The sequence below is a fragment of the Porites lutea genome, chromosome 12, assembly GCF_958299795.1.
Source record: "Porites lutea chromosome 12, jaPorLute2.1, whole genome shotgun sequence".
In the NCBI taxonomy this organism is placed as follows: domain Eukaryota; kingdom Metazoa; phylum Cnidaria; class Anthozoa; order Scleractinia; family Poritidae; genus Porites; species Porites lutea.
In genome coordinates this window covers 15,576,914-15,603,021 of record NC_133212.1, presented here as the reverse complement: position 1 = coordinate 15,603,021, position 26,108 = coordinate 15,576,914, and the positions used below count along the sequence as shown (strand labels likewise).

The 26,108-nt window shown below is 40.5% G+C and overlaps 1 protein-coding gene across 3 annotated transcripts in view; it reads right to left on the bottom strand.

The window, feature by feature from the left end:
- LOC140921535 (dedicator of cytokinesis protein 7-like) overlaps window positions 1-26,108 on the bottom strand; it is a 189,811-nt gene that overhangs the window by 7,073 nt on the left and 156,630 nt on the right. Inside the window, exons 19-43 of one of the 3 annotated variants that reach the window (XM_073371538.1) lie at window positions 25,687-25,788; window positions 24,704-24,790; window positions 23,768-23,990; window positions 21,209-21,385; window positions 19,298-19,548; window positions 17,846-17,941; window positions 16,531-16,668; window positions 15,453-15,566; window positions 14,385-14,674; window positions 12,804-13,077; window positions 11,654-11,778; window positions 10,518-10,720; window positions 9,800-9,887; window positions 8,921-9,017; window positions 7,728-7,862; window positions 7,206-7,358; window positions 6,629-6,691; window positions 5,879-5,974; window positions 5,020-5,088; window positions 4,684-4,727; window positions 4,252-4,315; window positions 3,291-3,464; window positions 2,697-2,915; window positions 1,525-1,659; window positions 567-747 (exon numbers count right to left, since the gene is read on the bottom strand). In XM_073371538.1, coding sequence (XP_073227639.1) covers window positions 567-747; window positions 1,525-1,659; window positions 2,697-2,915; window positions 3,291-3,464; window positions 4,252-4,315; window positions 4,684-4,727; window positions 5,020-5,088; window positions 5,879-5,974; window positions 6,629-6,691; window positions 7,206-7,358; window positions 7,728-7,862; window positions 8,921-9,017; window positions 9,800-9,887; window positions 10,518-10,720; window positions 11,654-11,778; window positions 12,804-13,077; window positions 14,385-14,674; window positions 15,453-15,566; window positions 16,531-16,668; window positions 17,846-17,941; window positions 19,298-19,548; window positions 21,209-21,385; window positions 23,768-23,990; window positions 24,704-24,790; window positions 25,687-25,788 — 3,598 coding nt within the window. The remainder of the gene's footprint in view (window positions 1-566; window positions 748-1,524; window positions 1,660-2,696; window positions 2,916-3,290; window positions 3,465-4,251; window positions 4,316-4,683; window positions 4,728-5,019; window positions 5,089-5,878; window positions 5,975-6,628; window positions 6,692-7,205; window positions 7,359-7,727; window positions 7,863-8,920; window positions 9,018-9,799; window positions 9,888-10,517; window positions 10,721-11,653; window positions 11,779-12,803; window positions 13,078-14,384; window positions 14,675-15,452; window positions 15,567-16,530; window positions 16,669-17,845; window positions 17,942-19,297; window positions 19,549-21,208; window positions 21,386-23,767; window positions 23,991-24,703; window positions 24,791-25,686; window positions 25,789-26,108) is intronic. The other 2 variants (XM_073371540.1, XM_073371537.1) reach the window with 2 other exon arrangements.

Here is a 26,108-nt window from a genome sequence, read left to right as displayed (position 1 = left end):
ATACCGTTACAAGATGGTTCAAACTAAAGGGAATTTTTCTTCTATTCTCCGCCAAACGTATGACTTGGAATTATCCACATTGGCTGAATATAAAATGGAATTCTTTTTTCCAACAAAATGCGGCGAGCATAAAACGAGTTATGAGTAAAGGAGTGGCTACAAATCCCGCGGGTCTTAAGAAGGCAACTAAAGAAAGAACTGCAGTGCTGTGTAAAAGCCACGATCATATGAGAGCAAAATTTGGCAAAAATCGCAAGCTTTCGCTTTTGAAGCAGCAGCCAAACGCTTTGGCAAAACTGATTTGTGCCACTGAATAGTTCCCGGGCCAATTAACTTTACTATTTTTCCTTAAGTTGGTTGTTTTCGTTACGTACAGGCCGCGTGATCATTAGACAGATTTAGAATGAAGTTTACGGCAAAGGACAGACTCTGGTTAATAAATTTCAAACTGAAGAATCGCCAGATAAAACTGCGTATATCAATTCTATCGAAACTACTTTTAAAGCACATTATTGAAGTAAACAATTACGAACAAGTAAAGAGAAAACTTTGTCAAACGGACATACTTAGATTGAAGTTCTTGTCAAAGTACGTAATACGGTCCTTGAGTTCATACTCATCGAAGTACGGGTCCACGAATGTAAGTTGAATGTACGCTTTGTCGGGATGCAGCTTGTCTTGTTCAACGGTATTGGAATCTTTGATAACTTCAACAACATCTGGTCCAAATTTCTCACCATAAAATGCCTGAAGTCAAAACAGAATATTAAATATCGCACTCTATAATCCCTTGACAGTTTCAGTCAACCTTTAAGACGGGGACGGAACAGAACAAACCATATATTCCAAGAAATGCCTAGCGAAACTGACATCAGCCACATACATTAGTTTTGAAAATTCCCCAACTTTTCCTTGATAAAGATAAAATTTTCCTCGCGGAATAAATCCAAAAAGAACGATAACTGAAGGAGCGGCCTCCTTCCTACCCTAACAGCCACCCGTTATATTTTCCCGTTGACTTCACTGCCTCAAGAACATAACAAAAATATAAAAACTTTCAGTCAACGGATAAACAACAACTGTTGTTATATGGCTGGAAATTTCTTCCCAACAACGCGCGCTCTCATCGGTTACTTCGAGGTCACATGACATTTAACAATGAAAATGTTTCCCGACAATGTTTTCCTCGGGAAACAAAATTAATTGTTTCCCTCGGAATCAGCCATTAAGTGTCAAAGAAAATCTGCAAGAATAAACATCCCTTCATATACTGGAAAGACGGAGAAACAAGCAAATGATTTGGTATTCTAAAGAAGCATGAAGACTATATTGACATCTCCCAAATTACTTCAGTTCTAAGGGCCTGTTTACCTGGAGGTGGGGGACCCCAGATAGGTGAGGTTACATGTCGCGGGTCACCCCACCTATCATGTAAACGTGATCAAATTAAAATGAGAGATTATATGGACAGGCGAGTTACCCAGCCCAAGCGGGTTACCTCACCCACCTGCATATAAGCTTTACCTGCAAGCGGTGTGAGATTTCTGGAAGCTTTGTGATGGCGGGTTCTTTGTAGATATACTCTTCGCCATCAAGATCACCAAATTTAGATCCATAAAATCCCACTCTGAAGTAAGTTCCTAACATACGTTTTCCCTCCTGAAAATGTCAAATAAATATGACACAAAAGAAGCATTAGATGCTAAAATTCGCAATTGCCCTGCAATACTTCCCACGGAATGAAACAGGGCGTCACCCTGAATGCTATTGTAAATTATGCCCAGGAATTCAGTAGCTGTGGTTTAGGATATTATATCCGATAAAACCCTGTCCCATACTTAATTACGCCTTATTCACCACAAGCTATAAAACAATCTACTTAAATAACTGCTGCGTAAGGTAAGGAAAATGATAATTCTCCAAGGGAAACGACAATGCTATTTATCGGCTAGGTAAACGAAATAATTAATTTATCTTGAGTTACACAAAAGTTATTTTAGAGCATGTCTTCACGTCTGATATCAACAACGCTTGATTTCTCCAGCGATTTCTTGAACAATTTAATCCAAAACTTATCGAAAGGTGTCAGAATCGATGACTCTGCATTAATTAAAGGTTTTAAAGCTGGTCATTTATCTCGAAAAATGTGTTTTGCCTAGACTCAATCCACTAGATAACGCCTGGTGTTTTCACCTTAATAAAACGAACTACTGCTTGCTCATCAAAAATTATATAAATGATTAGTTTGGACTACTTAAATTCCAGCCTTTATAATAGATTAGATTCTACGAATGTTAGATTCTAAGACGAGTATGACTACGATTACGAGATTTCCTCAATACTAAGTAGTGCACGCGCGTGAACCAGCGTCATTTTGGCGGGAAAACGTGGTAGCCGTCGTCATTCTACTACGAGTTTTCGGGCGAATGTCGTGGTGGCGAAAACAAGATATCAAATATTAGAAGTTTTATAATTTTGCGATCGGGAGAGCGCGTAACCTCCTTCACTAAAGATAACAGTGCTAGCTTTTCTAGTGAAAAAATGGGAAAATGAAGCTTTCTGGGAAGTCTATATTTTGAGAAGACGCGAAAAAACTTCAAAGTCAAATCTCGTACTCGTAGTCGTCCTCGTCCTAGAATCTAAAGGTCTCTAATAACTTGACGATAAATGATATTGAGCCTGACTTTTCTTCTTACCGTTTGGATTATCTTGGTAAAGGCTTCAGAAAGCCTTTGATGAACGTGAATTAGCTTCTTGTACTCTCGTCGGGCTTCAAGTATGGGAATCAATACCTTATAAACTTCATTTACACATTCAAAAAGTTGGGCTTTGAAAAATGTACTGGCAGCCTTTTCAAGCAGGATCACCAATCCATTTTCACAAAAGTACTTTCCAGTACAGATGCCCTCTTCATCCTGGGGTGAAGGGAAAAGAGGAGTTGATAGTAAAAAAGACTTATTGTAAAAATGTAAACCACAAGCCATAACTTCTAAAAACAATGTTTTTTCGAAAAATTCTGGATAAATAAAATTTTAAGCAGAAAAAAGGTTCATTTCGCCCCACTAAAAAATAGCCCTAACGATTCACTATTTTGCAACACTTGTTTTAAGCCTCGTTTCACACTACTGTTCGTATATTAGTGTAACGCTGCAAACCACATGGTTCTTGATAGTAAAATGAAAATAAAATGGTCCTTCGAGCTGGATAGGTCCTCAGCTAATACTAAATAATAACATTTAATTTTAGCGACGTTCGGAGAAGAGGCGACTTGGTTAATGAATGGGACTTACTGGTGAGACGACATCATCTGAAATAGCGCTCTCCTCCAAAACATTGGGAGAAATCTTTTCAAAGGACACACAGCCAATAGGAAGGTATGGCTTGTCCTCTAGCATGCTGAGGTACTCAGACACTAGTCCAGCTGTATGCACCAAGCACATGGCTCCTTCGACGTGGTTATTCAACTGCAACACAAGATACAAAAGGGTTAAGTTTTAAAGGGACTGTTAATTCAATTTTATTACAGACAAACCCAGATAATACGAACTCTAAGGGGGGCTATAGAAATTGTCCGTATTAACGGGTTGTCTGTATAAGGCGGGTTGAATTTAGAGAAAATGTAAGAAAGGGATTTCCCTAGGGAAAACGCACACTGTCCGTAAAAACAAGGTGTCCGTATTAGCGGGTGTCCGTTAAGTAGGGTTCGACTGTACTTATAACGCGCAAAAAGATCTCAGATCTGTAGTTATTACCTTAATGTTAATTACGAAAGACGGCATGATCCCTTAAACTAGTTCTTACGTCGAGGATACTGAGCAACATAAGTGCAAAAGATATACACTAGGATATATGCTCCTCTATACTATACAACGCACCATCAACACATATTGCTGAGCTTTGTGATCAGTATGACACTGTTTTATCCACAATTTTAGAAAAGCACGCATCCCAGCGTACAAGGATCGTTACTCTTCGGAGGAGGCAAAATCTTCCAGTACGACCATGCAAAAGAATTTACTATTCGTATTTTATGCAAAAAAAATTACACTATTAGTTTTCCAGTACCCTGCTAAATGAAATTAGGGATTTCCTTGATATCTGACTTTGCTTCAAACTGTCAAACTGAAGCTTTGAACATTATAATATGGCAAATAAGATATTTACACTTGGCACTGTCCTTTAAAAATGTAGAAATAAAGATGAGGGAAACCAAAGAAAAATCAGCCTCTACAGACACAAAAAATTATTTACCTCGCCATGCTTGGTAGCCATGTTGTAAAGCCATGTCAGTCGTAAGTCTGGCGAGTTTTGATACCTGCGTAGTACACATAAACCAAACAACAAGTTTCACGGAGTTATCTGTTAAGGCGTAATATCATGCTACGCTTTGCTGTGCTTTAATTTCTTCTTAGCTTTAAAAATCTGATAAACAGCTCAATTCTTGTTTTCCTTTTTCTGAGTCTAGTAACGGATCTGACAAAAAAGAGAATAAAATTAAACTGATTTGAAACAATCCTAGCCTGCGAACAGCAGACGTATTTCCGGTCGTCGCTTCTATCCCTTCGTTCGCAGGCAAAAACAATCCAAACCAGAGGAAACTTTTAACCGCAACAAATAAAGTAGTCCAAGGTTGATCAAAGAAGAAAAAAAGGCACTTGATTATTATATATAAAATATACGCACCCTTTGGCAATCCTGTACATCAGATCGACCAACATTTCTGGATCCTATGTAGAAGAAAAATAAAGGTCATGTCAAAATGCATCAGTTTCTTTTAATTATTTTTTTCGCATCGTGCAAAACATTGTGTACTGAGGAATGACGTGCAAATTCACGATAAATATCATATACGGTAACTCCATTTAAAGAAAAATAATGCTTGGCGGCCGGACAAATGAACTGATAATTGCAATACCGATCAATATGTCATAGGCCTCTCAGATTTTTGAATTACCAGTAACTTTACCCTCAATTGACTAGAAAATGTGATGACAATCAATTAAAACACATTACTGATACCTCTTGGTACTCCTTCATCTTCACTGTATCTGATAGAATCATATGCAGGTTGAAAACCAGCTCTCTGACCTAAGGTAACATTCAATATGTACATATCTTTTAACCTTAGTTTTGGGCCAGTGAAGTTAAACTACCTCTTCGCATTGTTCACGATGAGGCTGCCCAACTTTCCGTACAGTTTACAGTTATCGTTAAAAGCACAATTAACAGAAAAACAGATTTTCTACTCTAGGCCCTTAATTAATATTAATTAATAGGTCTGTTATGGCCTCTTTAATATCTTACACTTTGTTGAAACTTTGTTGAAATTTAGTACAAATGATAAGATTGATAAGCTGATTTTGAACAAGAGCTGTGGCACCAAATCCATAGGAAAAAGCCTTTTTACACTGACAAAAATAAGAAAATACAAAGTCAAACAACTAAGAATCCCTCACATATTTACTCATTTGCAACGAATGGCAGTTACAGTGTGCATGTTACAGGTTAAATTTGATTTCAGGTTAAAACTTTTTAACCTACGTTAATTCTCAATTTTCTTTTTCTCTTAGGGCTAGCAGTCAAAGGAAGTTACGAATCAATCGAAGTAAAATCAAAATTATCCTGAAATCAAATTTAACCTGTAACACACACAACACAGAGATACTAAAGCAGGTTAAACATTTCAAGCTGTGAAAGTGACTAACATTTATTATTTCTTCCTATGAGTATAGTATCATTGCTTAATCACACATAAAAGTTATGAGAATAAAGCAAATGACCAAAGTCTTGATTATTAAACAAATTCCTCACTCTATAACTACCAGAAAAAAAAGGCCAGTACACCAGCAGGGAGAATACCGGTATGCACGTTATGTACCTGATCTGGGAAAGTGCTTGTCCTCAGTTCTTGGTCTGATTCGGCATAAGTAATAATTGTCTTTAGTGACCGACGCAGATGTTCCTCGCTAAATGTCTATAACAAAGAGTCGAATTTAATTAAAATCTGCTTCACAACGTTTACTACAAGACTACGGTTGGGAGTTATTCATTGTTAATAAATTCTGTGGATGAAATCCTACGCTTGACGAATCAGATGAAACCTCTCCAGCAATACTTTCAAATGGCAATATTTACTGGCATACAGTTCTAATCTAATTCTGCGGGTGAAATCCTATGGTGTGACTCATCCAATGAAACCTCTCCAGCAAAACTTTCAAATGAAGCTATTTACTAGTATACAGTTCTAACTCTAAATTCTCCGGATAGGAGGGTTACCCCACCTTGAAACGTTTACATGGCAAAATTTGACCCCGGCTGAGAGTGTTACCCGGTCTGGCAGACCGGGCTACCCGGCTTGGGGGATGATCAAATTAAAATAAGAGATTATATGGTCAGGTGGGTTACCCCAGCTGAGCGGGTTACCTGGGGTCCCTCCATGTAAACATGCCCTTAATTACTACTTGAGTTTTTGGATAAAATCTACAAATATGCCATTAGGCATACAAAGTAGCATACAATTCCAGCTCTGGGATAATTAAATGAATTGTTTAACTTTTTTTGAAAACAAACACTGACAAGTTTATCTATGATTCAAAATGCGCCGTTCTATTAATATGAATAAACTAACGTGTGAAGTCCCAACAAGAGTCGACAGTGACATTGTAACTTGCATCTTGACACGCGCAAAGTTCTAGAACAAAGAGGTAAATAACGTTCAACAAAAAATCATGAACAATGTTACAAACAATATAATTCAACAATCACGAACAACATAGGTAAATTTTCAAAAACCAACAGCAATCCGTGTTAATGTTCCTCAATTTTGTCCATCCCCTTCGTTTGCATAAGTTGCGTTATTTTAGTGTTCCTTTACCGTTTAAACTTGTCACTTTTAGATTTTAATTTGGTGGTCAGTTTCCTGTAGTTTGATTTCCCCAAACTTCATTCAAAAAAAAAAAAAAAAAAAAACAATACTCCTTTATACTCTACCCAAACAACCAAATAGGCTCATGTTGCCTGCTTGGGTAGCCGATTACACAGATTTCCAATAGTACACACAACTTGATTCGCATTGCCCACCTTCAGAGCCAGCCATGTAATAATTTACAGGTTTTATAGTTAGTAGACCGTGTAGAATTGGCAAATATACAGTTCCCTTGTAAAAATCTCTTTGAAGTCGGTAACACGACTTTTTGCAAACTTACGTTTCCTATTTCAAAGTTCTGCCTCATGAGGAGATAGAGGGATGCGCTAGCCTGGGCCCGAATACTGCTGATGGCCGAGCTGCAGTGGTTAAGGAGTCTGGAACAGAGGTCTGCGCAAAGCTCAGTGTCGTCATCAAACAACAGCTCAGGGAACTGCAGTGGAAACACAATACCATTTCTGTAGTAAAGCTAGTACCTTTTGGATAAGCATAATCACGTAACAAATGTGGCTATTTAGAGATGGGATTCGTAACCCAGTAACCCGGTCACTGATTTGCTCGGCTCTAAAAGCCTTTCCGCTATAAATACCGCTGCCGAGGGTAAATAAAGGATTTATCAACTTATTAAGTCATAAAATCCCTGACACATTGTTTTATCACAATAATTATTAAAAATGTTGAAGCGTGTTCAACATACACCACCACATGTCGTATTTTCTGGTTTTCGTGTTTACTCTTTACGAAAACACCATGACTAGTGTTAATCATATTCGTCTACAGTTTTCCTCTTTTCTTAGCTCACCTTGTACACAATTGATCTTTGCGATGCAAACAAATTTTGTAGGACACGTTCACTTTGGTTGCAGCTTAGACTGTGAAGAAGAACCCTAAGAATTCCACTAAGAACCACACGTAAGGTGTCTGAGGAAGCCACGGTCTAAAGAACAGGTAAGAATTTAAACATACATGTTACATCAAACGTAGTTAAAAGAAAAGCAGGCTTGTAGCGGCCAATGTTTTTTTCTCTCCAATGAGGTGGATTCTCATATGGCCAAAAATACAAGCATCATTTGTACATGTCGTTGCATGATTGCCCTGCGAAATAATACTTCGGGTTTTTCTTTTCGTACTTCCTAACTTTCATGATTTCACATATTAAGTCGTTTACCGAAAGCTTCCCTCAAGCTTTACTTTCATTTCCTATCGTTTCCCTTCAACTGCCTCGTGAGTTTCGCCGTTTTCGTGAATATTGTAATGTATTTATCTGTGCTCTAGCCTTTGACTAGTCAGTTAGTAATGTTGTTTGCTCTTAAATTCTACCGTCGGACAACTGTCTGAAAATATTACTGCAATTTCGAACAGAGCAGTTGTAGTGCCACAAACGAACACAACAAGCTTTCAGGCCACATGCAGTGCCCAGTTTTTCACTCGTAAAGAACATGATGAAACCTCTCCATCGTAAACCATCAAAAATCCGCTTTAGAATAAAGTAGAGAGGTGTGACGTCACATTACCATGGTAGAAAAATTTCTGGATCACAACAACAGGGAGCTTAAGCAATGACGACGACGATAGCAACGAGAGCAGCAAAAAAGCAATAGGTGTAAATTAGCAAAACAATAACTGCACGCGCATCACGCTTTTTTGTACATTTCTAAGTCGTCGTCGCACTACTGCGACATGAAACTCCCTCATTTCACGCGCTAACTTTATGGAGTAGGTGATCACAAAAATTTCATTTTTCTTTTTCCGTCGACATTTGACAAATTAAATGAAACTGAATAAGAGCGATGAAGTTTGAAAGGGCAAATTCACTTTTTAAGTGACGTTGTCATCCAAAAATTTTGCTACCATGGCAACATGACGTAACAACTTCTCCATTCTATTTCCCTTCACTTCTTTAGTGAAACTGATATTTCGAGATTTTCTTTAAATTTCAAGATATACTTTTTTTAGATAATGACTCCCCCCTTTAAAAACACATAAAACACTTACCTGGACTAATTGCTCTAGCGCATCAAGAACAATTGACGTGACCTCAGCCGAGAGGGACCCCTCAACATGCGCACTGACCTCCGCTTCTGGACGAAGTCTACAGTACAATGACAGAAAGAAAAGAACAAAAGAACAAAAATGAAAGTTCTTAGAAACTTACGTCACGCTACACATGTCAATAAAAACTTTCATGATTGCCTATTCTCACTAGGGATACATCTCCGCCAGAGGTATGATAAATAATTACAAACAACAACATGAACGAGAACAGTAACGCACCGAGTAAGAATGAAATATGACCGACCAAAGTTCGCAAGACCGCAACGGAAAGTTGATTGACAGTTACGCTGACTACAGGCTACAGTTGCACTTTATACTTCTAGAGGCACTTTTAAAACCTCTCCGTTTCTGACATTAGAAAAAGAGCAAATCGATAAATACTGTCCAAAATAATCCTTATTTAGGAAATTGTCCTGAATCTAGTTATTTTTGAGGGCCAAAAAGAAAAGCCGCAAGTAAAGGAAAAGTAGGTCGTGAGATGTAACTTGACATTTGCAGTTTCATGATTTAAAAATCTGTCTACTTTTTTATCGCCTTTACGACCTTGGCGAACGGAGTGACGGAGTTTCACTGTGCGTTAAAATAATCTTTTACTGCGTGCTAACGTCTCTTTAGGTCGACTCACAATTATGAATAAAGCCAAATGTTTTTACGGCTCTTCCCTTCCCTCCTCCGGGAAGCGGCTGAGGTCGAAAGAATGCGAAGGTAATAAAGAGCACAATGAATCACCCAAGTACAGTGCAGTAGAACAGCACTTTTGATGTGCGTCAAAGGGGTGTAGGATAAGTTAACGTCACATTATCGTAACCTAACACTCACCTGTCTTGTTGTTCATTCGCCTGTCTCCACTGTGTTTGATCTTTACGCCATCTAAGTCTGGTTTCCGTGCCTGGTGACTGGCCCTTTTCTGTTACGACACAGTATATGCGTTTAGCGAAGAGTACGTATTTATTTCGTGTAACTATTGCGTTTTAAAAGGTTCAGCTTTACCAGAACATCCATGAGAGAGACTGGTGCGTTTACAGGAAATTTTGAGAGAAAAATCTCTCCGAGGTACCACAAAATACACCTCTGCATAATTTCAGGTTTGCTCTCTACTCTCTACGGATTCCAAAATACACGATTGCGCACTGTTTGATTGTACAAAACAACATAGTACCTTATAACATAAGTCAATTACGGCGTCATAGGAGTACTGACTCACTCTCAGTGACAAGAGTCTGATTTACCGCTTAAGCAAGAAAAAGGTATGGATTACTTAAAAGAGAATGCTCATGGGATATGTATGCAGAATAAAGAAGACAATATGTATTTTTAAACAAAACTGACTCCACGACAAACACGAACAGTTGCGCTGTTGTGTAAAATAGCGCTAAGGAAACGTTTTTGGGGACGCCATCTCCGTTTGTAAACGCTCGGCTATTACAAAGCTGCGAGGGAAACTGGGTCAGAATTGTTTCTCAAACCAATCCCATAGTGCAGTTCGACACAATACCAACCCAGTCTCTCACGCGACTTCAAAATGGCCAATCATTACCTAACATGACTCTGCTATGACGTTGCATCATCTCCCTTGCAGCGCCCTTATTTCCAAGAAGAACTTCTTCAAGCTTGGCCTTCATGTCCTGCTGGGCGGATTTAGGCCTTGGTGCTGCCGGGAATTGAGACGATTTTTGCATCTTTCCGCCATACTCGAACAAAGTGACACACAGGCGAAGCACGTCCAGTAGCAATCCCAACCTATCATAAATTGACTTATTGGTGAATTTTAAGGCCGGAACTTACTGTACAGACTGAAAATTAAACGCAGTAGATCTTTCCTTTCCTTTCAATTCGGTAGCCTGCAAACGCAGACGTATTTCCGGTCGTCGATTCTCTCCACTTTTCGGGTGGCGTGAGGCGACGACCAGAAACACGTCTGCGTTCGCAGGCAATCAATTCGGCCGCTTTACCTGCGTCTATCTTCCAACGAAATAGCCATCAATAGTGAAGTCGACGTTTTTCAACTTGTTACTCTTGTAGCGCGTATGAGGTAAAGGGTCAATACTCTGATCCCAAAAATGAGGAAAACGCAAACATCAGGGATAATTCAAAAACTAACTTCGTGAAATTGAAAATTCCAACAAAGTAAGTAACAATAAGCATAACTGCTTATCAAGAAGTTTTCTTTAAATGAGCAGCAAACGCTCAACCAATACGACTATGGAACAAAGGGCCACTAATCAAAAAATCGGCTTCTCATTCTCCCTCAGGTGGCCAAATTCCTTTGTTATGTAGCTCGAAATTTATTCCCAACAGCGCGCGCTCTCATTGGTTACTTCGAGGTCACGTGACATCTTACAATTAACCTGTTTCCCGCCAAAATCTCTGAGCGGACAACATTTCAAAATCTAAGACGTCAGAGGGTAACAGTGCACTGTTACCCGCGAATGTTGACCGACGACCGCCGTTACAGCGAGGTTTGATGAACTTCCAGCTATATAACAAATCACTTAAAGACTGGTCCCTCGGCTTGGGAAAAAGTTAATTTTCTTTCCATCGAATCTCAATGTTTCCCTCGGCTCCACTTCGGGAAACATAGAGATTCTCGGGAAACCTAATTTACTGTTCCCCTCCAGACCAGTAATTAAGTGTTTTTTATTAACTCAGTAGATAGAACAAATCTCTTTATACCTTGAAGATGGCTGATCTGCCCACCAATCCTTTAAGATCTGACTATCCATATTCTTTAATACCCACAGCAAACACACCAACAGGTTTCTAGTGGCCTCCAAACTGAGCTGCTGTGGTTTACTCTTCTGCAAATAGAACAAACTCTTGAGTTCGTAAAAAAAGAAGTAAATTCAGAATGAAAAAGAAGAGGCTGCACGAAGCATTTTGTTGTTTGACGCACAGGGTAATCTCAGTTTACCAAGGTAAAAGTTGAGAAAGTAAGACTTGAGCGAGATTTAGCTTTTACGATTACACGCGACCTTGAACTCATCGCCTCTGTTATATTTCCGCAGGTCGGAAATCGACCCCCAATGCAATGATCTTTCAAGTACTGACAATTACGTCTGACATTGAACTCAGTACTGCTTTTAAATTGGCGTACATATTTGACTGGGTTGTTTAACATTTTCATATTATATCGTAAGTATTTATGCCAACTTTTGCTCACGAAGACATAACGATCGTGCATTAGCGTTCGACCCTTGACATATTAGTCTCATTATAAATCCGTATAAGAGGTTATGCGTGGCAGTAGACCACGCACAACGGCAAAATCTGGACATGTTTATGAATGTCTGTTCGGATCGTAATACGTTTCTGGGAAACTGCCCACCTTCCCCGCCCCTAAGCCAACATTAACACTTAATTCTCACTTAAGGCAAAATGTTGGCTTAGGGGAGGGGTAGGTGGGCAATTTCTCAGTATAATGATCCGGCATGTGTATGCTGCATGCTAGGCGTTGAAACGGGACTGGAGAGGGAAAAATTAACGAACACGAGAAGGGAAACTGCCCACCTACCCTTCCCCTGAGCCAACATTAACGCTTACTTCTCACTTGCAAAGTGTTGGCTTAGGGGAGGGGTAGGTGGGCAGTTTCCCGGAAACGTATAATGATCCCCGAATTCCTTCTTTTGTTTCCCCTATAGCCTGCGAGCAAGCTCTCCATTACGAGAGGCGAGCGAAGCAAGCCGTGAACTCTTGAATCTTATTTCGCGTGCCGTTCACCCATGATTTCAGTTCTTTCGACTCTCAAAAATAAAGAGCTTGCTCACAGGTCACTTTCCCTAGCGCTTGCCTCGAAGGCTTTACAAAACTAGTGCATATAATTAACCTGCGAAGCAATGTCACTCCTCTCATCAGAGCTCATTATAGTTGTTATACTTGATGTAGCTATGGCCATTGCCACATCTGGAGTTATACTTGAGTTGTCCTCACTTCCATACCCATGGAGCTGAGGCAGTGCACCGATAACCAGACCAACAATGGGCAGGTAGAGGGCTGCTACTGAAGATCGACATTCCACATCATCGTAACGGGTGTCTGAGTCGTGGCAGGCAATGAGGTCCCGTGTGGTGTCAATAGCTTGATTAATCAATGTCATGTCCCTGAAAATCCAAATAAGAGTTAGGCGATATCCCTTGGGTGGGATGTGCTGCTGGGACCCTGGAACCCTTAGCCTATACCAGAGGTAGTTCAGCCGAATTTTGCTACCCTATACAAGAATAAACTACCCGGATCCACCCCCGCCCCCTCTAGGCCTAGGAAGCTTTTAGGCTTAGTTGCATCTAATTCTCTTCTCATTCTACATAATAAGCAACGATACTGTGTTGACGCATTTAAAACTTCTTGAGCGTATTATTTGATAGCTGCGGTGGAAACCCTCGTAAGCGGACACCCTCGAGACGCGAAGGTGTCCGCAACTAGAGCCGGTTCTCAGAAGTGGCCTGTAAAGGTGTAAGGGTTACAAGGTCGCTTTACGGGCTGTTTGTTAGTGTTAATTTGAATATAATGTGGTACTGACGATGTTGTAATTCAGTCACAAGCATGAAATTCTAGTGATGTTTTGAAGTGTTACCGGCTGTGTACGTGTAAAAAGACAAACACTGAAACGGGTATAAATTCATTGTGACGAAGAACGATTTGAAGTTGACTTATTCAAATCCAAGATTCAGAAGCGAATGAGATTTTATTTCGGATGTCCACTTAAGGATGCTTAAATACGATGCTAAAATCTAACTCGTACACCCTGAAAGTGTCCGCGCCCGTTAACAGGAATGTCCGCTTACGGAAAAGTAAACAAAACAGAGTTTGGATTGGAGTTGATGCGAGTTCTTGTGAAGGTGACCGTAAGTAGAGCCGTCCGCTGCAGTTTGCTTGTGAGGAGGTTAACCCCAGACGCTTCTCAAAAGGTCAGGGGAAGGGCTACTCCCGGGAATTATTGTTGGGGGTGTGCCGCCCGGCTCTCCAAATCCTGACCCTATTTCGGACCAAAGAATGTCATTTTCCACACCCGTTTTCAGACCTGCCCTCTAAAATCCATACCCATTTTTAGACCTGGCCTCTAGGAAATTATTTCACCATTATTTAGATTAGAACAAGAACAAAAAAAGATTTTTTAAAATCCGTTTCGTATTCGCATATTTCTCTTTTTTTTTTTCTGCCTTATTTGGAACTGAAACAATGAATACGTTCATACATTCTTACGAGTTCCCTCCAGAACCAAACCCGATTCCAGACCCAAATGGGCAAAGTCTATACCCGTGTTCAGAACAAACCGGCGCAAAAACCCTACCCTTTGGGGCGGCACACACATACATATATGGCTTACATAAGGGAGCACCCTCCCCTCCCGGGTCAAAAGGTGTCCGCTAACGAGAACTTCAAGTCTATCGAGTGAAACAAAATAACTCACCCTCCCTCCAAAGCCAAAGCCAGTTCAGACAAGATCAAGCCAGCAAGAAAATGCTGCTGTCTAAACGCAGTGGACAACTCCGCCATGCTGTTGCCTATTATCACAGTGTAGCTTGACATGGCAGAACCAATTGATGAAACTGAATTCGTGGGGGATGGGGGTGGGGACGGGTACAAAGGAGTTGGGAAGGGCAAATTAAGGGTCACGTAATGTTCATGGCTGCAAACAATCCTGAGAAATTCAAGTCTGAGCTGTGACGCCGCTGGATCAATAGTGGCCTGATACAGCATCTAAAGCGAAATAAAAAACATACTAGCATCTGTAACGAGCTAATAGAAATGCCAGCAAATGTACGAAGTAATTGCACGCTACATACATTGTAAATGAATGGTGATATAGTCTCCCGAAAATCTCCAAGAATTACCTTAAACTTCCGCTTTTCAGCCTTGGGCTCATTGTACAACTTCGAAAGGGGTTTTAGGAGGGCATATAAACAGGCCTGGTACCCGTTTCTCGAAAGTCCGTTACTTTTCGGCCCCGAGGGCAAAATTTAAAGTCAAAACCAGTTGAATACTAGCATAGTTCCTACCTCACAAACCAGCCAATTTTGTTTCATTTAATGATAGTTTTATCGTATCACTTTCAAATCTTTTAAAACGTTGAACTTGGATATAAACATGAATAACCTAAAACAGGTTAGACTTTCGAGACCAGGACTTTCGAGAAACGAACCCCTGGGCTCATATCCGGGGAAAGGGCTAATAACGGGGGGAAGGACTTATATCTGGGGAAAGGGCTAATAACCGGGGGAAGGGCTAATATCCGGGCAAAGGGCTTGCAACCGGAATAAAAAAAGCGTTTTAAAACAAGCTACGTATCAGGGACGATCAAAATAAGTTTTTCATTTACTGGTTTTTAATTAAGCTTCAAAAGTCATGAATTAATTTCAATACGTATGGAAACAGAATGAAAACGCACAACACGAACAAACATTAAAGCAGTTGAAATCCCTGCTTCTAATTGGCCTAATATTTTCTAGCCAGTCAAAAGGAGGAAATCCAGTCATACCTCTTTACAGTAGTGCCTGACTAGCTCAAAAACAAATCCTCGGTCAACCAGTGAAAAGAGATCATACAAAAAGAAGGCGAGACTAGAGTTCAGCCGCTGAGCAAGAGAAACATTCTGCAAATAAACAGAATTACCGCTTAAAATGAGGATGATGTGAACTGCAGAAAAAAATCCCTTGTGACATTTGAAACGCCCCCAATGCCTTATTTCAAACAGAGTGGGGCTAGGAACGAGTCCCTTTATTATGGGATTAATATCATGGGTGACAAATAACTCCTTAATTTTGGCGCGAAATTTCAGCGTATACTAATATATAATTTCACATGTGAAATTTTAAAACTTGCCATGGCAACGTTCAGTACGTGTCAGTGCCAAGATGGCGACAAAGTTTTAAAATGCCATGAATGAAGATGTCAGGGCATTAAAGACGCCTTGGAAAACCTGAACACACGAAAGAGCACATCAAAAAGCATTCTATCAGGTCATAGTTAATTGAGTGGAACGGTTATGAAACCCGTCAGACTCCTTTGTTATATGTTTTTGTGGACCTGAAAGTGCACAACGTTCAAAAGAATTCCTATCATTTTGATTGTATTGACCAATAAAAACGTTGCATTAATTTATTCCGTAACAATTTGCCAACACAAAACAAAGGATTGTGCACTTTCAGGGTGCTTCCAACATAAACTGCAGCACTGTTGTTTTTATCATTGATGTTTGCCGCTTTTCATAACCAGTCTCCTCTAACAACTATGATCAGGTATTTTGTCGAGAAATTCTGAAATTCTGAACTTAAGGCAAAATTTAGGCTCTAAAGTTTTCAGTGCGTGGAGTTCTCTATCGAACATCAATTAAATAAACATGTTAAAAACCTACGATTGTCTGGAGCGTAATTTGTCATCCACGATATACGAAATTGCACTTCTCAAGTTGAAAAATATTTCACTCGTTCGCTGTGCTCACTCGTGAAATATTATTCAACACTCGAAGATAAATTTTGTATCTCCGCGTGGCCATGTGATATCCTCTATATCTTACCAAGTAACACAAAAATATCCACACAAATAAAAATGGTCACCTCAAGTTTAGCAATGATTTCAGCCACTGTTGAGTTCACCATAGCTCGTATGTCACCCAAGAATTGATCAGGAAAACGAGTCTTTCTTATCCAGAAAAACTTGTCAGTGTTTTCAAGATATTGAGCCATGCTTTTAAACTGTGAAGAAACAAGGAAATTTAATAAACAACAGCAGCCCACCGAAAAAGACAAACCACGAAACGGCAGCCGCAGAGCCCCAGTATCAAGCAAGAAGTACCTAAATGAAAAAATCGCACGTGGAGTGTGTACTTTTCTTTTTCCAAATTTAAGATTGACACGCGCCATCCGCCCCTTTAGAAACGAAAAGGAGAAAGGGCTGAGTTAACGTTTGCAAAGACTCCTGGGAATTTTACTGGGAACTATCTACGACCTTCACCTTCCCCAAAATGAAATTTTCCCCGCAAAATTTTGCGTAAGTTTTATTTTCAATTTCTCAAGAAAAGATCGTTATCCCCAAGAGAAATTGAACAACAATAATCATGCACATTTTGTGGGGATAACACATTTGATTATGGCGAACGTGAAAGTCGCAATTTGGGACTTTAAGGTCCAACGACGCGACGGCAACAAGAACGTCGGCTAAAAAGTGAATTTGCGTTCTTTCAGTCTTAATAGCGATTATTCCTACCCATTTACTTTTTCAATTGTACGCGAATCCTCCAAAAGATGAATTTCAAGGGAGGACCATATTTAAGCTCAGAAACAGAATTAAAATTTCGTCGTTGCTTGTTTACGATCTCCATAAAACGCGAAATTAGGCATTTTCACGACGTAGTCGTGCAAACACGGGAAAGAAATGTACAAAAAAGTGTGATGCACGTGCAAAGTTGTTGTTTTGCTTATTAAAAGTATTGTTTTTTTGACGTTCTCGTTGCCGTCCGCGTCGTTGGATCTTAAAGTCCCTAATAGCCGACCGGCGCGTCCTCAGTAACCATCCCAGAAACACTTGCGAGACACACTTCGGCTCCAGTCCTCGTCTCGTTTCTAAACTGACGAACTGAAAGAAGTAACTGAACAGTCAAGCCTAAAGGCCGGTGTGCGAAAAATGCGGACTGCAGACTTGCAGACTGGCAAGCTAACAGGATTACAGTGTTGTGAAATGCTCTCTAAAGGGATCGTTTTGAGTTCATTTCACAACAATGCTTTTCTACCTTGCGTCTGCAAGTCTTCAGTCAGCATTTGTCGCAAGGGCTAATGGCCGCCTGTCCTCATTCGCTCAAGAACCGAATCTATCCCATGGTGGCCTTTGTGGAAAGGTTCGGACGCATGTGGTACGTGAGATCTGAATTCTTACCATAAGCTCAAAGAAAAACCAGGCATGCGCCATTGCTGTTTCTTTCAAGTGTCCACTAGCTACTGCCCACTGTAGTGCTAGCTCCTCGTGCACCAACTAAAACATTTAGGACAACAATATAAATGAAGTTAAATAAAATATTTATTTAACACAGTTAACAACAAGGAGCGAGGGCGTGGTCAACGGTCAGTCGTTTGGCTCAAGCCCGGTCAGCCTTGCTTGCATCACCTCCATGTGCTCAGTACAGCGTTTTCCTGGCGGCTACTCTCTTCGTTTAGCCTTTGGATCATTCTTTTACCCCCTTCCTTCCCCCCCCCCCCCCCCCCTTTATTCCTATAAATCAGTGTGACAGGTGCCTGGTTCCATTGGCCTGGGGGCTCATGGCAGGAGGGCGCGGGTTTACCAGCCATGGGAGCGTAACTCTGTCTATGGACTGGCTGTGCCATAGGTGGAAGCCCCTGGACATCCCAGGCACCCACATCCACTAGCGACGTAGTAATACAAAAGAAAAACAACCAAAAACTTGAGAACAAAATAAAAAACGATGTTTGCAAGTCATCGTTTAGGAATCTCACCCAGAGCATTTCTTTCGTTGGCCCGTTTTTTGGCCGCGTACTCGAGAAAGATTCTGCGTGAATCGAGAAAGTCCTTTTTCGAACGTGTGCTGCCTTTTTTTCGCTGGGAGACAGTATCGAACCCAGGCCTAATAGCTGTGCGCTAAGTCGGATGTTCGAATTCGGAAAACAGGTTTGACGAGAGGTAACAGGATTGACTAGTATAGAAGTCCGGCCTTCGGTAAAGACACGATTTAGGGAGAGACTCCTTCTCTCCTCCTCACTCAAGACAGCCTTAAAAAGGAGGCTCTGTTCGCAGGCAGAAGGAACCTATACCAAATTCCATCTCATTTTCAGACTGGACTGTAATTTATTCGTGGTCATCAAGGTATGTCTTTGATTGCACTTAAAATAAATAGAGAATAGGGCCGCTAATGTCTCTGGGCAGGTTTTTCCAGAGATCTGGGCCCGGTTCCTGAAAGGCGGATTAGCGCAAATCAAGGATTTACCTTGCTATGCATTGCTTACAATAACATTTTGTGCTATTATTACTGTATCTCGGAGTAAAGGCCAACAGTATTGCATGTTCTTAGAGAAAAAAACCGTGCTTAAAATTTGGCTTAAATCCTGGGTTAAAATTAACCATCTTTCGAGGAACCACGACCTGGAATTGGTGGCGACTGACCTATTTACTCTGTGGCGATGTATAAACCTTAATAAGCCATTTTCGAGTTCCCCCGGGCCTCTGTTTCAAAACAAGGGTAGGTGCTCAGCCTCTGATATGGAAATCATTTTTCATCTTCATGCAAATAAAACTCATTTTCACAAGAAAGGTTGTGCACCTAGCCTCATTTTGAAAGTGAGAGTTTTTGGAACTCGGAAGTGGCCTATTTCATACCTTTTTACTACTGCCACCAGGTCCCAACCCAGGGACATTCAGGGAACCAGCGCGCGCCTCGGCCATGCTGCTTCTGTTTCCGGGTATTGTCAGTCCTTCATCAATCTCCTGCTCGTCATTTATCCATTTTCCAGATCCATGCGACTCGTTGTGCTCGTCACTCAACGTTGCATTCAGCTGAGGATTGCTGCTTGACATTTTCTGGCGAGCTTTGCTTTGCCTTGGAATACTTGTGGAACGTCCTGGCTCGCCTAAAAAGAAAGGGAGCCTTTAAAGATGATCTAAAATGCTGGTCCTCCTTTATCCAACAAAAATTGAACGGATTTGACTAGAACGCAATAAATCTAGCCCGGCTGAATCCTTCAGCCTTCATCAGTCAGGTCGATTATGGCAAGCTGCATGACGATCACATGACCGAGTTCATGTAACGAGAGAACGGAATCGCAGATATTATGTAGATATTGCCTCGTCTCACCTATGAGGGAGCCCTCAACCAACCAACCTAAGCCACTGATATTATATAATAAAGGGAGATATAAAGAATCAACCATAAGAGGACACAGGAAAAATCTGAGCCCCAGATGGGATTCGAACCCACAACCCTCCGTGTTTGGATGCTCTAACCAATGAGCTACTGAGGACTCGTTGGCGAGCAATGTCATTTTTGTGGGTTGGACTTACGAACAGCATCTCGCAGTCACCCAGTCCATCACAAGCAACACATTTAGGCTTAACTGCATCACGCAGTCACATTAATAGCAAGAAATGTAACATGTGTACATGTTAAATTATAGGTGTCTGGCCTTTATTTCTCTATCTTTATCTCACGTCGATCCTGTGACAGTTAAACACAGAACACCACATCATAAAAAGTGTTGAATTTTTCTAGAAAATCAAGTGCCTTCTACTTAAAAGCTAAAGTACAGATTTAGCCAAGGCCAAAAGCGAATCTCTCGAAAGATGCTTTAGGAAATGTCTTCCTCAATTAATTTTATTTTAAAGAGGCAAAATAATTTATGGCATGCGTCCCGTAGGACACAAAGATCGATCGATCGGTCAATGTGTTTTGTAGAAATATTCTGTTCGTGTAATTTCTGTGGTAGTTAAAATGGCTGTTGTTTAACGTTGTATATTTCTTTTAGCCTTTGTTGTGCATTAAAATAGAAGGACTACAGTTTAATTTTGGTATATTGTAGTAAGGAGTTTTGGATTCTGACTTCAGATTAACCGTCTAGTTGCATGAGGGCCCAGGCATTTTCAATTTCGGATTCGTCTTTTTTTAACTGGAATTCACCGGTTCTAGACTGGCACTTATGATTTTTCACGAAATGAGTCCCAGGACTCACCATAACTATTTGTAACAAAATCACTGCTGGTGGATCATACACAAAACAGTAATGAATTGAATTATTGCATGTTCAATGGTATCTTTAACCGCCGCCTGGTTAGCGCAGTTGGGAGAGCGCAGGTCTGCTGAGCGGGAGGTCGCGGGTTCAAACCCCAGCCGGACCAACACTTAGGGTCTTTAAATAACTGAGAAGAAAGTGCTGCCTTTGTAATGACATCTGCAAATGGTTAGACTTTCTAGTCCTCTCGGATAAGAACGAAAAACCGAAGGTCCCGTCTCACAGCACTTTCACTGATCTATTCTTGTGAGACGTAAAAGAACCCACACTACTGTTCGAAAAGAGTAGGGGACGTAGACCCCGGTGGTGTGACCAACCTTAACGGGTTGTGGGATTGGGAAGGGATGGCACCTTGCATGGGACCTATGAGTCCCGTTCGTGCCTATTCCTTCTGGGCAGGCCTGTGTCCAGTAAAGCTTGTAAAAACTAAAAATAGAAAATAGAAAATAAAAAAAACTAAAACTAAAAAACAAAAACTAAACTATCGTTTTTTAAGTTACTTTACCTGGATAATAATCTGGAGAAGCTGATGGTGAATGGCTAAAAGGAGCCGAGAACACATAAGTTATGTAAGAAGCCAGTAAATGATTACGGCCATGTTCGTCTTGGCTGTTTTCTGGCATCTGATAAAGCCGGTGAACAATCTGCGTCAATGATTTAAAAGCTGCTTGGCCAATGTTAACTATAAATTAAAGAAGTATAAACGGTGACGTTAAAATCTTATTATACTAACCCTTCACGCGTAAAAACAGCAAACTGACTAATTTCTTGGACCTCCTATGGAATGCCGAAGACTTAACGCGCAGCGAGCACTTCCACCTGCAAATGGACTCTCATGCACGTGTGTGTTCCGCTGCATGACGACAGGTTCGTGAATTCGAACTACTTTCTCAATCTTTCTGAATAAATGTCGAACAAATGTTCACGATCGAGATCAGTACATGCAAAAATAGTCTCCCTCAACCAAATCAACAGGGAACAGAAGTACATGGCGAAACCCTTGTATAGGCTACAGCGAGCTTAAAGCTTGTCTCGTGCACTTTAGATCTCGCACCCGTCTCAATAGCAAATACCCACTATCTTGAGGCAGCACGCTGAACTGAACGTGAGAAGAAGGCGCGGCTAGGCAAGTCAAGTCTGCCAAGTGTTAAAAGAAACAAAGATTTCGAGAAAGATGTTTCTTTAGCCAGTGACACTAGAGATCTCTAGATTTGAGGATGCGAACGAGTACGAGTACGAGATTAAACTTAAGGTTTTTGCGCGTGTTCTCAAAAAAAGACTCCCGGAAAGCTTCATTTTCCTTTTTTTTTCCACCAAAAAAAGTTAATACGGTTATTTATACTGAAGGAGGTTAAGCCCTCTCCCGATCGCAAAGTGAAAGAACTTCTCACATCTGATAACTTGTTCGCGCCACTACGACATGATCGCTAAATCCCGTTGTAGAATGACGACGGCTATCATGTTTTCCCGCCAAAATGATGCTGGTTCACGCGCGCGCAATACTTAGCATTTCAAAAATCTCGTGATTATAGTCGTCCTCGTCCTCGAATCTGAAGCTGCATGTCTAATAGGAGCTCGGAAAAATACCCCTGCACTTCCAACAAGAGTGACACCTGTGATCTTTGACGGAGGAGATTTCGAGACTAAAAGATTTAATTTAACAACAAAGCAGCGGTGTCGTCCCTTCTGCTAAATAAGCATCTCTTAGTCTTGAATTCCTAAGCAACGAATATGATGAATTTCTTCGCTTGCTATCAAAGGGCTGCTACGCCTAAGTGCACAACTCACAGAGGTCAAGGTTAAGGTGGACGCGATTGGCAACGCCATCGATGAATTCCAAGAATACAGCTTTCAATACAATGTCAAAATCGTAGGTGTACCCGAGGCGAGTCCCGACGAAGCGGCGTCAATAACAAGTAGGATTTGTCAGGGTGCAAAGAAAGTCATTTTTACAGCTTGCCATTCGGGCAAGCTGAAGCTAACGTTTACTGGCCAAAACATCATTTCAACTAGCCCCAAAAACGTTCTGATGAGCACATTGATTTCACAGTTCTTCTGTAATTTGAATTCCTCAAAAAACTTCATTTGCCCGTCGGGCAAGTTCATAACAGAATTCACTAGCCCGATAGCAAAATCCACTAGCCCCGGGCTATCGAACACTACTTTCTTTGCACGCTGCTTTGTGTAAATTTGTTTAAAGAAATGGAAGAATGAGGATATATCAATCCAAGATATAGTCACAGCCCATCCTGTCCCGCAAAGAAACAGCGCTGGAAATCTAAAACCTATAGTCTGCGGATTAGTGGGATGGCTGGTCAAGGAATCTCTAATGTCTCATCGGAAAGACATTAGCAATAAAAGCCCAGTTGCGGTTGGTCCACCAGAAGGGTCTTCATTGTCTTCGGTTATAATTTACGATGATCTTTCTCCAAGAACGCAAGCAGTCCTATTCCAGGCTAAAAGAGTCTGCCCTTTTCACGTGACGAGAATCAGTTGTCAAATTTGGAACTCTATTCCTTATTCGATTAAAATGCTCAAGCGATCGCCTTTTTGTAAAAAGATAAAGAAATTATTATTAAATTTCTTGCGGTCAGAAGATGATTATGTTGAAGTTCCCCGTCTTATTATGTTAGTCTTTTTTCGTAAATGTTATTAATTTCTTTATTTTATGTTAGTTTTTTTCTATTTATTGTATTTTAGTGACTTTATTGTTCTTTAGTCCATCTATAGATAAAACTTGTATTTGTAACATGACCTTAGCTCCCCCCGCCTCGATTAGTTCATAAGTTATTTGCGGGTAGGAAAGTTATGTACGTAGTTATATATTTAATTTCAAGAAAGAGTGTTGATGTTGTTTTTTTGGTTACTTGTGCGGATGCTCTACTACGGAGCTACAGAAAACTCGTGAGAACCAGACTCTTCCGAGCTCTCTTTGTCACTGACTGAAAAAGAATTGTTTTCAGAATATGAATCTGTGAATCTGTGTCAAAAAACATCTTTCTCTTTCATTGACCAGGCTTGAAATTCACCGTCACATTTCTAACAAAGACTTTGTTATTCATACCTATGGTTCCTGATATAACGGGTGGCCTGACAAGAAGCAGAATAAGCTTGTCCAAAACAAGGAATAAGAACCTGACCAAAGGTTCTTCTTGTGCTTTGGATAGATTCACGATGCTTTTTGTTAACAGAGTTTCTAGATTTCCTTCTGTGCTTCGGCTGGGAGAAGATGTGACACGTCCTTCGATTTGATGGCAGGTCTTCATAAATTTGTGAATATGTAGATCCTAAAAACAATAATAAAATATATTTATCAAGATAATCTTCAGCATATAATGCTCTCTTAATTCTCTCCATACTGACTTAAATACATGTCTTGTTCCTCAAGACAATAAACAGGAAGTTATGCTTTCCTTGAAGTCTCGGCGAAGTTGTAAATCTACAATGGAGGACAAAATTCTTAGGACAATTAACACGATCTGCCTTAATTTTTACCCCTTTCCCCCTCTCCCCCAAGCAATGTTGTAGTTTGTGCACCCTTGTACTCTTTCCCCTGTCCTAAAAGTGTTTCTTCATCCCAACATTGTTTGGATGGGGGAGGGGAGGGCCAGTCGCGGTATCCAAGTGGTTAGAGAAGTGCATATTATGCTACATCTGAGCATTTGATAAGTTAAGGATGTGGAAGGAAGGTTTTCCATAACCGTTCCAAGGATTTTTGTCCTCCATTGTAGATCTGCTTTCTTCGTTACACCACACCCAATGTTTGAGCTTTTTTGTCAACAAAATCGAAGTGAAATATGTTAATCAGAGACTAAGCAAGTTCTTTTGCACTTTCATTCACTGATTTCAAGTCTTTGTAATAACTTTTTGAAGAATCTCTACAGCACAGAGGTTCCCACTAGTAAAAAACTAATTCACCCAGCTGCAAAAAGAGGCCTTTGCGCTGAAACTTTTTAAAGACGAATGCAGGGATCAAGAGGTTGAAAAATATTCTTCGTACTTGATTGTGAACAGAAGAAACCGCCCTGACAGCAACGTTGAAGACTCCCTTGTGGCCTTCCATCCATTTGATCCCGGGAAGATGAACCTGAAAACGAAATACAGCAGTAACAATACATTCGTTAAGGCTTAGAGTGAAAACAAGCACTACACTCACAGAGTCAACTATGATGGCCTCTCACTTGCGTGACCAGGCAAATGAAACCCCCTCAGCAGTGGTTTTACATGATACCATCGTTAATCCTCGATTTAAGGTACCGAAAAACCGGCAACAAAAAACGTGCAACTTGTGTTGCAACATAACTGCAAAACGAGTTGAACAACTATGTTGCGCGTTTTACTATCCACCTTCAAACCTGTTAACAACCTGATTTGTTCCAAGACGGGTTTGATGTGAGTGGTAAAACGCGTAACATCGCTATTTAACTCGTTTTGCAGCAATGTTGCAAGACAAGTTGCACAGCTTTTTGTTGCCAGTTTTTCCATACCTTTAGAACCCCCGGGGAATATTTATTTCAAGCACTTTTGAGGGGGGCTTATTTAAGAGAGGTGATGCTTATTTAATTTAGCGAAGCTGGTGATATCATTTATTTATAAAGAACTAGACAAGTGGGAAAACTCAGGCTCAAGAAGTTGGAAGTCATCAGCCGAAGATAAAAAACAACGTCGAACTTCCAGTACGTGAATAAATCATATCGGACCAGTCCACATGAAGTGTTACAGTCGTGAGAAGGTAATATATTCTACTAAAGAATAAGAGGGAGTATATAATAACTTTCATCCTTCCCCTAACAATTGGGGGAAGAGGGGGGCGGCGGTATTAGAGAGAGGATACGGTATTCAGTTCGTACGCAGTTCTGACTTTGAGTCAGTGGATAAAATCTAATCGTTTGACCATTCAAATGAAACCTCATTCACACACAGCACGTTTTTGTAGTAATAAGCAACAATTAACAACTAACTAGACTTTCATCATTCTGTTACCTCTGTAGAGAGCATGCTATAACTTGACGGTAGTTTCTCCAATGAAACAGGAAGAAGAAATTCCCCCAGGGATAGCCGTCCCTCATTCAGAGCAGGAATCCACTGTTTAAGAAAAATAAAACGACAAAAGCAGCAGTTGAATACAAAACAAAAAATAACACGCGTCTTTACGCCAGTTAGTCCAAAATAGATCATTATTATCGAGCTCAAATTACACACAATCAGCTGACACAATACAATTTGTAAAGTTGCAGGGTTTTGTTAGACAAGAGTGCCCACTACAGTGACACATCAAAAAGGCATGAGTGTAGTGGAAAAAATTGTTACTGCATGATCACTATAATTTATCTTGATCATTGGAGTTTGTTTGTTTCAGTTGTGAAGTTGCAGGGTTCTGTTGGACAAGAGTGGCCACTACAGTG